The sequence below is a fragment of the Photinus pyralis genome, unplaced genomic scaffold, assembly GCF_008802855.1.
Source record: "Photinus pyralis isolate 1611_PpyrPB1 unplaced genomic scaffold, Ppyr1.3 Ppyr1.4_LG5, whole genome shotgun sequence".
NCBI classification, from domain to species: domain Eukaryota; kingdom Metazoa; phylum Arthropoda; class Insecta; order Coleoptera; family Lampyridae; genus Photinus; species Photinus pyralis.
In genome coordinates, this window is record NW_022170596.1 from 42,020,260 (window position 1) to 42,033,624 (window position 13,365).

The following is a 13,365-nucleotide window of genomic DNA, read 5'->3' on the forward strand; positions in this document are numbered from 1 at the left end:
TTAACAATTGTACCCAGTCTTTGGACGAATTTTGGTCCATTTTGTAACTCTTTAATGTTTAAAGATCCGGATGCAAAAGATTGTGACAAATACGTCATTATAGTTCTAGTCAAACACGCAAATGAACTCTGCTGGCAAGGTCCGTCTTAGTAAAGCTAAAGATGGAACGTGCTATAATTCCTTTAAAAGGGGAAGCGATAAATTATCATTTATTCAGTACTTATAATTATGTACCTATTGTATCTACAGTACCAAATTTTGTTACCGGAAGATCGGGTTAAATTAATGTGTGGTCGCGAATTTTGTTCTGTTAAATATAAGGCAAGGGTTTCGCAAATCGAACTTGCCGATATGAACTTATTTTCGGTACGATATCGATTGTTCTGTCTAGAATTAAATAGAGCGTGAAGTATCTAACAACGCAGATTAGAATTTTAGATCGATATACGTTATTGTGTAATAATGGGAATATGCGGGTTGTTTGTACGACAAATAACTAAATGAGGAGGCACTAAATTTCCGCAAAAGATTGTTTCGCGACGATGAAAGCCCCAAGAAAGCTGTACGCACTATACGTGACCCGCATTCTTTTCCTAAAATGTGTTACACAAAGGTCCTAGTTACATAGTAAACTACTACAGGCGCTGCACGTAATACATAAAAAAACTTTGAAACTCTGTTTTTCAGATCGTTAATAACACTCGGCTATATTTTTTTAACTGGTTGGGCCGGAGTGGACATTTGCGCCCCCGACCTATTACTATGGAACGCTATTTTGGTTATACTAAATTTGACACATACATGCCTTTTAACATGGAGATTTCTACCTCCAACCCTTTCTATAGAACTTACAGAGTTATATCTTAAGGTGAGTTTCAACTAGGCCTAATTGATTAAATACGACACGATCAATTTTCAGATGTTCAAACCACTACGGGTTAGTAAAAAGCATTTTAAGGAATTGGTGAGAGAAGCGAGGATGATTAATTTAGAGCATGGGGATATTTATGCAGTTGAAGATGCAAGTCCGGCGGATGAACGTTTATCCATTCTACTGAAAGGAAGGTAAGCTCAGATAGATGTAGAATTGTTTTAAATGCTAGTTTTCAAAGCGGAAACCTGCTTAAAATGCCGCTCTATGTCATACTTGGGATTATGGCGACTCTAAATCTGTAGGGATTGTAACAGTAGCTGTGTTTGTATTTACGAATGCAAGTAAAGAAGTAGGATTATGAAAACAACGTTTTACATAAAATTTTGATAGAAGTAGGTACAATACAAATGCTTTGCATTGTATATGAAAGGAATGAATAATTTAACATTACCAGCCATTCGTACTTACTTTAACGAGTTTTTAAATATAGCATTTTTCAAAATCCCGAGTGCTTTCTGCTATAGTCATATGTACGCAGCAGTTTTAAACCATCACACGTATTAAATTTGAACGAAATTAGTCTAACGTTTTTGTTGCGTATAAACACAGATTGTAAGCACTGCAGGGTGTTCCTAAATATGACGTATACACGGAAGGGACTATTTTATGACTAAAGGTTCATATAAACATAGGTCCACATACGCTTCGTTACAGACCAGTGTGTTATTTCATGATGTTTTAAGTTTTTCTTTATATCTCATGCAGTTTTTTAGATATTTTGTTCAAATTTCAAATATGGGCGATGTTTTTTTAGAGGACATGTTTCGTTTTCTACCCATAGACCTTTTATCAGTGGACCGTTGGTATACATGAGGGTGGGCCATTAGTGTGCGGGTGAAATATTGTGGGTTTATTAACACACATATTTAAAATTAATTGCTGAGGCATGTTGAAGGACTCTTAAGGCTGAATTGTTATACTCAGTTGCATTTTTTTATATTATTTTTTATATTATTACAGATTTCGATTCCTTGATCAATTTTAGTGTGACTTAGTGTGACTTTATGTATTACCCCAAAGGGGCCTCATATACTTAAATATTTCTTCGCCAGTAATGTGTCATTTTCCTGACTTTTTGTTATGTGGTCACTTAATAATTGAAAATTTATTTGAATTTTGTTGATGGCCATGTCTTGCATAGTTAACGTCCATCCTGTGTGTCCCTTTCCTTGTTTGTTTCCCTGTTATCGTGTGTCTGTTATCTGAGCGCGCCAGGTATTAAATTTGGAAAGTAACCATCAATACCTTGGGGTACATATAACCGCCGCCGCCGCAGGGTGCACCCGCCGTCGCCATTCAGGCGTCCAATTACCAACTGATCGTACCAACAGCGCTGATTGGATCATCTTCGGATTGCGTAACGAATAACAATATAATCTAGTCTACGTTATGTTTGATTGTGTTTGTCTTAAACGGTTGCTGCTTGTTTATGTTTAGAATTATTTATATTTATAAAGAGTGCGTCTTTCTCTCCTGTTATAATTTAAACTTTCTTATAATATACAAATCTATCTAGTAGTCCTCGTACGCGTATGAATTATTAGTTCTTATCCGCGGACCAGGCTGAGACTTCACTTATATAAGGGTGGTATCTCCTATGCCTACATTTTATGTAAATAACTATTTCCTATATGCCAATTTTAGGGCTAATTTACGTCGACTAAGATGCTACCCGTTTCTTGTAGGCCTTCCCACCCTTATAACTAGCCGTATGGTCTTCATTGCAGTGTGCACAATTTGCAGGGGTATCTTTTGGTTTGCTGCATTGGTATGATGATAGTCGCCGTATTTTATTTACACAGCGGTATGGTTATGTTTTTGAGTGATCATATGCATGGCATAGTGTACATTGAATTATATTATTTCTTACTCATTTTTCCTTGTTGTTGTTCTGCGATTCCAGACCGATAAAGAATAGCGATAAGGGTTGCTTTGTGGCCCGGTGTTGCTTTCCAATTCATTTTCTATCTATCTATCTTGTGTAATGGTACCAGTTGTCACTTCCAAATCTAACTGTCGTAATTATGAACCGATTTCTACCAAACTTTAAGGGTTGGTGTAACTCATTAATATCTCAGCCAAGTTCGGACGAGCCGAAAGGGATTTTTTATATCGTCAAGGGGTACTAGTTAATGCAAATTCCTTATAACGATTCTATATGCTTATTCTTCTTTAATTTTGTGGGTACGTATTATATTTTGTTCTTTGAGGTGTGTTATTAATTTCATATGTTGTAACTGTGTTTGCCGAGATTTTACATAACAGTTTCATTTCGATAAAGATTTTGTATAATACATTTCTTCTTTTGTTACTGCTGCTAAGCTATTGATCACTTTTTTGAAATTTTAATGGTTCAGTAGGCTTTATTTGTAGATCGGTAACGCATCGTTTACGAACCTATGTTTATATGAAGTTTTAGTATAATAAAATAATCAAAAAAATAGTCCCTTCCGTATGCATACGGCATATTTAGGAACATCCTGTATAAGCAACAATTAAATTTATTATAAAAGGTTATTGTCTTCATTTAGGATCTAAATTATATTTTGGAAAAGCAAACGCCAAACGGCTACAGTTCTAATATACGGTTATTCGTTGGCGGAAAAGTGTCGGTTTGGCAACGTGATGACTTGGCAAGGTGATGAGGCGGTATTGAGTTGGCATCTCAGCCTGATCCTGATGGCAGCTATATGTCACCGATTAAATTTACATAAGTTAAACGAACAAGACGAATTATTCAATAACTAATTTCACTGCAACATACCTGATATTGTAAAATGGTGCCTATAATATAGGAAATAGAGGCGAAGAGGGAACGTTAATATAATTTACGTATCCTTTCAATTAACAACCAGAAAAAACCACCCTTATGTTAATTATTTTGTTTAAAATGTAATCAGTGGGTCTACTTAAAAAACATTTTTTTATAAGATTTTTGTATGCAGGATGACTTATTTGCCATGCATAGTTAGTGCCAGACTACCCTTCTACCCTAGTAGAAGTGAATACTTACGTATATCGTATCACTTATGTTACAATATATGTAATGTAAACTTCCACATTCAGGAGTGACTCCAGCAATCTTTGCGGAAGAGAGAATCAAACCTGGTCTTCTTACATTTTGGAAATAAAATATTCCAAAAAATGAAAGTAGTACATTTAAATTTTAGAGAGGACGTTGAGTCTCTTAGTTATTGTTCTCATGTTATTTTCGTTTTTCTCTTCAAGCGACGCGTTCTTTGTAAACTGTATTCAGCTTGCATTTGATCATAATTTTGGAAAAAAACTGATAAAGTTATTTTTTTATATTTCCAGAAGAGATATCTCATTATGCCTGATGGCCTAAGCAGAGGATTTTTATTTTTTGATCTAATGATTATAAATAAATAGTAGTAATAGTAGCCCGGATTTTTTGAAATTATGGCTACAGACAGTACCTTTAAAATACCCTGGCATGAACCGTTAAGCGAAGAATGAGAGATTCTCCCGTTCCATTACTTCGACCGTTGAGTCTTTCACTATTTCGGCGCCCTACTTTGTGAGCGCACCCTGTATACTTCCAAATACTTTTAAAATGTGGAGAATATTCAACCATATCATAATACAAAAGCACTCTACCGTAAAATCTTTTCTTCAAGGCAACTCTCCGCGCAATCGTTGACTAATCGTGTATATAATCCGCCGAATCGCGCTCCACGGAAACATCCGGTTGCTGAAAAGTGTTCCGCCGATAAGTACCGCCGCCGTAACGTCGCGTCCACCGGAACGCCTCGCTGCGCCGCCAAAACGCACTCCCCCGAAACGTCGCGCACCGTAGAAAGGTAAATGCAACATTTTAAACAATGAAGCAATAGAAACTGCAAAATATACATACAGTGCGTTTATCTTAAACTGGAACATACGATTTTGCGTGCAATGTTATTTCCCTACGTTCCATAAAAAAACGCGAGTAGTTCAAATGGATAGTAGGTGCAATGTAAATCAGTCACCTTCAGGTCTATCGCCCTGCAGATAAATTTTAAAAATGCTGTCTAAAGAGATGAAAATTTAAATTATACATTTTTACAAAGGTCACAACAGCGCAAGACAAGTCCGCGATTTACTTGCAGTCCAGAATCCTACATAACCTAAAAATAATTAAAGGCTGGTTCGGTTGTGAATCGCACATTATCCAATTTTTTTGATCATTTGGACCTTTTTTCAATTTTTGGAAATCTTTTTTGAATCATTTGAATTTTTTCAAAATCATCCCTGGTGTGACATTTTTGAAAAGAGAATGTTTTCAAATTTGGATTTTAATATTTTAGGTTTCACTCAAAAGGAGCACATGACGTCTATATTATTTTTTTGGTACCACTAACAATTACTGAGAAATCCTGGAAAAGTTTCGAAAATGGGACACCTTGTACATTTTTCAGTAGGTACTAGAAATACCCTAGTTGCAAAACCTTCATTTTAAGTTCCATTATGGTATAAGCTTTGTTTCCAAGTTCATTGACTCAACGGTATAAGGGCGAGATGAGTCACATTTGTAACATCTCAGGCCAGATGTTAAATGCTGGAGAACTAAAAAAAATATTTAACTTTTTCCCTCAAACAAATTGAACCTCAAGGAGTTGTACATGTGATACAAGACGATATCTCCAACAATACAAAACTTACCCACTGTATATATGTAGCTTGGTGCTAAGTCCAATGGCTACTTTAAGCTGCAGCAAGTAGCACGATAGTCTCACATAACAAAAAAAGAATTAGATGACATCTAGTCAGTAGTCTCTGAGTTCTTGGCTTCCGTACCACCCCCAAAATTAAAATGCTATATGCATCAGAAGACGCCCCAAGAATAGTAAATGTCAGGGTAACTGTAGATCACCGTTTGGTTTTCAACAAAGACTCTGTTTTTTTAATATAAAAACGAGGTTTGCAAAGTTTTATAAATTCCTGCACAGCTGAATATTTTATAAGGATGCTTTACTATAGGTCGGCAGCATATTTGAATCATTCAATATTGAAACAAGCGCTCAGCAGTCATCTCTAAACGCGTGGCTGTATAAAAAACCCTCTACTAAAGAGGAACTCTCTTCTCCAATAAATAGAAAGCTTTCAAGTAACAAAATGCACAAAATTTATTACGCGTTCCGCAATGGTTCAGCCTATAGAAAATTTAAAAAAGTGTGAAAAATTGTAAGATGTAGGTTGTTCTGTTTCGCGTATTACATTTGACTTTTTCTTCTGTTAAGTTTGCTCCTCTAAGAGATGGCTATAAGTATAACTAATGGAATACTAATACAGGCCATTTGTTCTCAAACGGGCATCTAGCGGGAAAGTTGTGGGGTACTTTTGATTTCTTTGATTCTATATGTTTTTTGGGGTGCTGAATCCGAATCTGAGGTTTGCCAACAAAATTTCTTGACGCAACATTGAAAAAAACACAAAAGAAGTTGAAAAAGATATTTTTTGGCAGTTTTGTGCTTACAACTTGAAAACTATCAACTATTCGAAAATAACCTTCCTATTCAAAATGAAAGTACATAAAATTTCCTACAGACCCCACTATTTAGTTTTTTTTCCTCGATGAACCGTTCGGGCTCGAGCGCCAGTTGAAAATTGGGGTATTTCAGCTGTATCCGCAAATACTCATCTTTTATTATTATTTTATTATTATTCTGTGCAAATATAAATCCGTACTTTTCATTGTCTACCGGTCTCCTCAAAAGATTTTATAACTGTTCCGTCTGGTATAAAACTCTCCCACTCCTTCACAGATGAGCCAAGGCCCATTACGTCACCGTGTACCTGCGTTTGCAGTCTGGAGACCCTCCTCCCATTCACATACATACACACCCTCACAAAGTTACACAGATGGACGGACGGACAGTCCAAAATCATGAACTCGCTTTTTGTCGCTGGTTAACATGTAAGTAAACAGAAAAGAAATAAATCGGGTTCAGTTGTTAGCAGACAAATTTAAGCTGGGGTAATTGCGTTACCCCACTCCGAGGAGTACGTGATTCTTCAGAACACCGGAGCAAGAGGGATAATGCCGTTGAATAGGAAATCAATATACCCCCTTTTGCCATTTGAATTTTTGAATTAATAATGACCACAGCGCCAATTTCCCAAATTCAACAATAATTATCCAAACATGCTAAGGTAGGGTTTTGTGATTTCTTTATCTGGTTCGGAAGAGAGTGGGAATAGTTTTAGATGGCACAGTATAAGTATTATATATTATAAATAATATAATAATATGTGTTGTTCGTTAGAAATTAACTTTTCATACAATTCTGGACTACAATAAACACCTTGAATGTTATAAAAATGAGAAAAAACCACCCTTACATATGAAATTCAAATAATAGTCGGTAAATGCAAGGAATTCACTTATTGACAACGCTTAATATTAATTTAGGGTTTTAGTGCGAAAAAACTATGTTTTGTGGAGATAGCCGAAATACGCCAAGTTTCAACTGGCGCTTGAGCCCGAACGGTTTATCGAGGAAAAAAACTAAATAGTGGGGTCTGTAGGAAATTTTATGTACTTTAATTTTGAATAGGAAGGTTATTTTCGAAAAGTTGATAGTTTTCAAGTTGTAAGCACAACACTGCCAAAAAAATATCTTTTTCAATTTCTTTTGTATTTTTTTCAATGTTGCGTCATGAAATGTTGTTAGCAAACCTCAGATTCGGATTCAGCACCCCAAAAAACATATAGAATCAAAGAAATCAAAACTACCCCACAACTTTCCTGGTAAAAATACAATTTAACTGGATTATACGTGTTTAAAAACGTACGTCCTCACATTAGAGATCAGACAGATCAATATAATCAAAGAGTATACGATATACCCTTTGATATAACATTAATTATGAAATTTCCATTTAAAAAATTAGTCCACGTAGTCCCCCTCCCATAGGTCCCTACGCTATAATAAATATTAATTGCCTATTGTGTTTTATGGACAACTCGCCATTGAATACAGCTCTTTAAAGTGCGAATTTTCCACGGCTAGTTCTTTGAGGGAATTTACAATGTATTGTCTACAGAGGTGTAATGCTTTTGAGAAATACGAAAATGAGCGCCACACAATCACAAATCTTTAATTTCTATTTTATTAAGACATTAATTTATTCCATTAAGCGCAGCAAGCGATGAGTATAAATATTTAATATTTATTCTCCAGTTTGACTTGCAAAGGACGTCAATATATAGCAGTTTGGGTTTTGGATTACTTGTTTAAAGTTGAAAATGGTGATATTAGATTCGTAGTCGTAAACCATACCTTTCATTTGAAAATCAGGGTGTTTATAGTCAGCTCAAAGTAAAATTAATTTAATTAACCAAATTAATTTTCTCGAGTGATGTGTTAGATAAGTTTACTAACTTGTGTGTCGGATCAGTTGATTTTAACACTTGGGTTAATTAACTTGTCTTTAAGTTAACCTGCTATGAACTCTAGAAGCAATCGTAAAACGCGTTGGATGATTTGTTTTCCAGAGCGATTAGCACCCGTCGAGGTATTAGAGAGCGTGAAAAAATTGTGATTAATTAAAAAACTTAATGAGGCGTTACACGATGTAATTTATCATCGTAAACATACAAAGACAGAGAACACACCCGCTCAGTTTAACATAGCGTGACTGTAGTACTTTACAACAATCATGTTAGAATTGAAGCTATTACAGATACAACTTAACCCAATAATGATTTGATTACATTTCGCAGATTACGTGTCACATGCGACGATACGCATCTCCATTTTATTAACGTCCATCAGTTCGTGGATTCACCAGAATGGGAGGCCAACCATGAGCAGTCGGATGACTTATTTCAAGTTACCGTCACAGCGGAAGAAGACAGCGTATATCTCTGCTGGTCACGTATGAAATTAGAACGCTTTTTACGACATCGGCCTTTACTTAAAATAGTCTTGGACTGCATTATAGGTACGTTATTAAATTTAACGATGTCATATAACTGAAAACATTCACTGTTCTCAGTATTGATCGCTAATGTTTTCAGTTGTTATTTCGGTTTCATTGTGTCGTTTAATAGTCAAAAGAAGACATAAGCAACTCATAATTTTTTTTCAATAATTACGAACCATGCGTCGTATTTCTGCATTAATATATGTTGGTCTTCATTGTAAGATGATTGTTTAACTGCGACAATGGTACCTAAGGTTTAAAAATAAGGTCCAGAGAAAGTACATGTAAGCTTTGTTACTTCTTTTGTCCAATATTCCTTTTTTTGGATACTGCTTAATGTTAGGAAAGACTTGAATCGTTGAATCCTTCACTCAACGCTTGAATAGCATACAGTAACATATAAGTTAATGGGGTCCGTGAAGTGATCAGAAAATTGGCGTCACAAATCTCGGGACTATGGTGCGTCGGTTATAGCGTTACGTTTGTGTTGGTTTCTGACAAAAAGCAACATACCGTTTGCAAATCATCCAGATTCGTTTAAATTAGAGCTCTCGCAAACAACGCTTAAAATAGCATCTCCTCTGTAAAAAAATCACAATCCCTAAAAGTTACAAATTGGTATAATTGATCTGTAACGGAACGTTACATTTCAGGGTGGGCAACCCCTACCCAATTATTAAAGTTTTTACTGTTTACGGCTCAGAATCATGAATCCACGCGGGTCCGGCACCTGCTCAGCAATATTTGGACGTTGTTTTTACCTTATTGACGATAATTATATGACGATTGTTGATTTTCACAGCAAGCGGTCTGAGCGGATATATATAGTGAATAATCTATTTCTCACAATGGTCCTTTTATTTACTGAGTATTGGCGTTGAGTGAAAAATTAAGTTATTCAATGGGTATTGTTTAAATTATCAAGTTCAAGTATTTTTCCGGGTGAGCACAATAACACAATACTTACGATTTGAAAATATGTATGAATTATTCGCCCACGATTTAATTTATATAAGGTACTTTACATGGTTTATATTATGAAGTCTATTAATAATATTTGTTTTGCAAATAAGTATCGTTAAAACGCAGGAAAAATTTTTCTCTAAGTTTATTAATCTGCCAGGAAATCGAATTAACAAATTTTGGTTAGTTTTTAAACCCATGTAGTTGAAGACAAAACCAATATAATCCGAAATATTTATCCAAATTTCTGAAGCCACTATGGAAAATTTTCTATTCGCTTTCTTTTTTCTCGGATATCCGAAAAAGAATGTTTCACGTGTTCTAATTCGATTTTCTTTTATCCACCTACTCACATTGAGATTAACGTGTTTTTTATGCACGGGGGCTAAAACCACGAATTTCTTAACTGTTAACTGCTCGTATAAAGTTTCTCCAGTCAGGAAAACGTAGCTTCCCGGCTTGGTTGCTAAACAAATTAGTTATTGCTTATTATATACCAAAAGGCTAAAGTGGGGAGAGATATAAGGGAAATAACGGTGATATCAAATTAATAAAAAAATACTGGTTTATAATTCTAGTGAATATTAAAATGAAATGGTCTCTAAAATTGAATAGCGTATGCCCACAAGTACAAAAATGGTTCGCAATATTCAAAATTATTGATTCAAAATCAAAATCAAAATCAAACACGATAATTAACTTGTACACTACTTCAAAACAAAGACAATGTACACCAATGCCAGCTAACGCGATCAAAAATCGATCATTCATCGGTCGGAAAACACTAATAAATTGCAAGCAAACAATGACGTTAATAGTTACACTTACAACTCGAGTATTTATCCCTTTTAAGAGGTAGTTAACGAAGGTTTTACAACAAAACAGAAGAAACGGAAGAAGGTATTCCCTGGTTGGTTATATGTCTAGGTTAAATCCTATTATTTACTCACCCTTATCTAATCCGCAAGCATCCATCTGACAGGTGAAATCCAGGATGGCCTACAAGATGACCGTATCTTAACTGATAGGAGCTTTTAATTACGATGGTAATTTGCACAGGAACACCCTTGTAGTTGTTATACCCACGGGATGGGACTGGTATTTTTCAGGTGGGTACTTTCTCTAATCCAAGAAACCAATTAATCGAGTAGCGATTGTGAATTAATTAATTTACGTCGGCTCAGCCGTCAGATATTGTATAATTGTGTCCATAATCTAACATATCCTCCAAAGAAAAGTGGAGATAAGTGCTTCAGCTGGCTTCCAAACAACAATTAAATGATAGAACGAAAAACACCAATTACTAAAGACAATATTAACTAGTTTGTGGAATTAGGCCCATAGAATTAACGACACTTCCGCTTCAAATACTTGTTGAAATAGAGTTTCTGCCGGAAAGGAAAACGATTTGGGCCTTGTGCGCCCCGGTACGAAAAGAATCCGGAAGATGACGTTAGTTAAATTCTATAATTATGCTACATTGCTACTTACATGCTATGTTACCACAAGTCATCATACCGTGAACAATCGTTACAATTTGAAAGAAAAATGTTTTATTGTAGAATGAATATACCTTGTCATGTTAGACTGTGACCGTATACTTTCATTTAAAGATTCCCGCCCAAAACTACGGCACAGAAATGATCGTTCAAAACTCTGTAGAACAAGATATGAGGAAACTAGTGCCTCCCAAATTAAACAAGTTAAAAGGTAATCGTAAACGATTTACATAAAGCGCATTTCCACTTGCATTCATTTCCCATTTGTAAGATGCAACTCCTGCTAAAATCGTAAAAATCCGGCCACAAATATGAAAGATAACGTTGCACATGTGCAATCCATTTTTGACGTGCTACTTCAATTTCAGTTTATAAGAAGAATTTCACCTAAATAAGAAAGTTGGAACTGGGCATACGCAAACCTAAATTTTGAAACTAAGGTTAGATTTTCCTTTGTTCCAAGCGCCTAAAGTATCAAATTTCACTTAAATGCTTCCATAGATAGAAAAGTTGCCACTACGCATGCGCAAAACCAAATTTTGAAACTGGCGTTTGATTTTCCTTTATTCCAAGCGTCAATGTATCAAATTTCGTTTAAATTTTTCCATAACTAAAAAAGTTGGCACTGCGCATGCGCAAAACCTAATTTTGAAATTGGCGTTCGATTTTCATTTATTCCAAGTGCCTATGTATCAAATTTCATTCAAATACTTTTATAAATAAAAAAGTTTGCAATTTGGTTTAGAAATGGTCGAGATGCGAAAAGGGCACTGTGAATTTTGAATCGATTTGCCATTGCGTATATGGCTAAAGCTATGTATGGATATGTAAAAGCGATCGGACATTTCTAAACAAAGTTATCGTTCACACGGCAGTTTTTTTCCACTATGCGTTTCTTCTTTAGCTAACATGGGAAGTGAGTCAGAGTTCCTGTACTTCATTTATCCTGAAAGTAAGCTAATTTGGAAACAAACTGGTGCCTCAATCTTTATCACGCCATTAAAAACAAAGGAAACATTTCCATGACACATCCTTCACCTTAGGGAATAAAATGACCTGTGTGAATTTGGGCTCCCAATTCTAGGAAACAAAAAAAATCGCTTTTGAAAAGAATTGCGCATTGCATGCGCTCGTTTGCACACAACTACATTTTGTTTGCGCGCGGCCTGTTCAAAATTACGATAGAAAAAATTTAGGGGGGGGGGCCCTAATTATTCAAATTTTTGCGCCAGAAATATCCTCGTTTGCGCTCCCGCCGTTTTTCAGTAATTCGAAATACAAAATTCAATACTAGTTCAAAAAAACAAAGCGCAAACGATCACTAGAGAAAAAGGTCAAGTTTCAAAAATGAGGAAAAAGCAGTATAGTTTGCATCTGGAATAACTAAAAAACGACGGAGGCACAAACTAAGCGCAAACGATCACTAGAAAAAAACGCCAAATTTGAAAAATGGCGTGGGGGCGTAAAAGAAAGTATTCGGGACGCAAATATGCACATTCCAAACGCAATCGTTCGCTCTGTGAAAAAGCAATTATTTGTAAAATGGAGGGGGGGGGGAGTTATGAATTTGCCCCCACTCCCAATTTTTTTCTATCGTAATTTTGAAACAGGCCGCGCGCAAACAAAATACAGTCGTGTACAATGGAACCCATACTTTTTAAAAAATTTTAAAGAGTCCACTAAAGAAACCAAACTCCTTTAGAAAGCTACTGTTACAAATGACGCTATCAGTTCATTATTTATGGTTTGTAGGTATGTTATTAATTTGTTAGTTCCCAAATTTAATTTTACTTAAAAATATTAAGGATTATACAGGATGCTCGTATAATCATTTTTTTGTAGACTATTTCCGGATTCTCAATTGTTTCTCTTATTTGAAGATTTGGGGCAATATATTATATTTACCAATTTATCCACTATGAATTTCTACAAAGTTAGCGAACGTTCTTTAATTATCCCACTGCAACAAGTGTTCTAAAATTCAATCAGCTTTCTAATATTGTCGTTCGTTTATAATTGCACGTTTGTGTCTTAACCAAT

The 13,365-nt window shown here is 35.4% G+C and overlaps 1 protein-coding gene across 2 annotated transcripts in view; it reads left to right on the plus strand.

Moving 5' to 3' along the window:
* LOC116172420 (blood vessel epicardial substance-B-like) overlaps nt 1-13,365 on the plus strand; it is a 34,319-nt gene that overhangs the window by 7,617 nt on the left and 13,337 nt on the right. For both annotated transcript variants that reach the window (XM_031489632.1, XM_031489633.1), the window contains exons 3-5: nt 688-868; nt 920-1,065; nt 8,661-8,881. In XM_031489632.1, the coding sequence (XP_031345492.1) occupies nt 688-868; nt 920-1,065; nt 8,661-8,881 (548 nt within the window). The remainder of the gene's footprint in view (nt 1-687; nt 869-919; nt 1,066-8,660; nt 8,882-13,365) is intronic.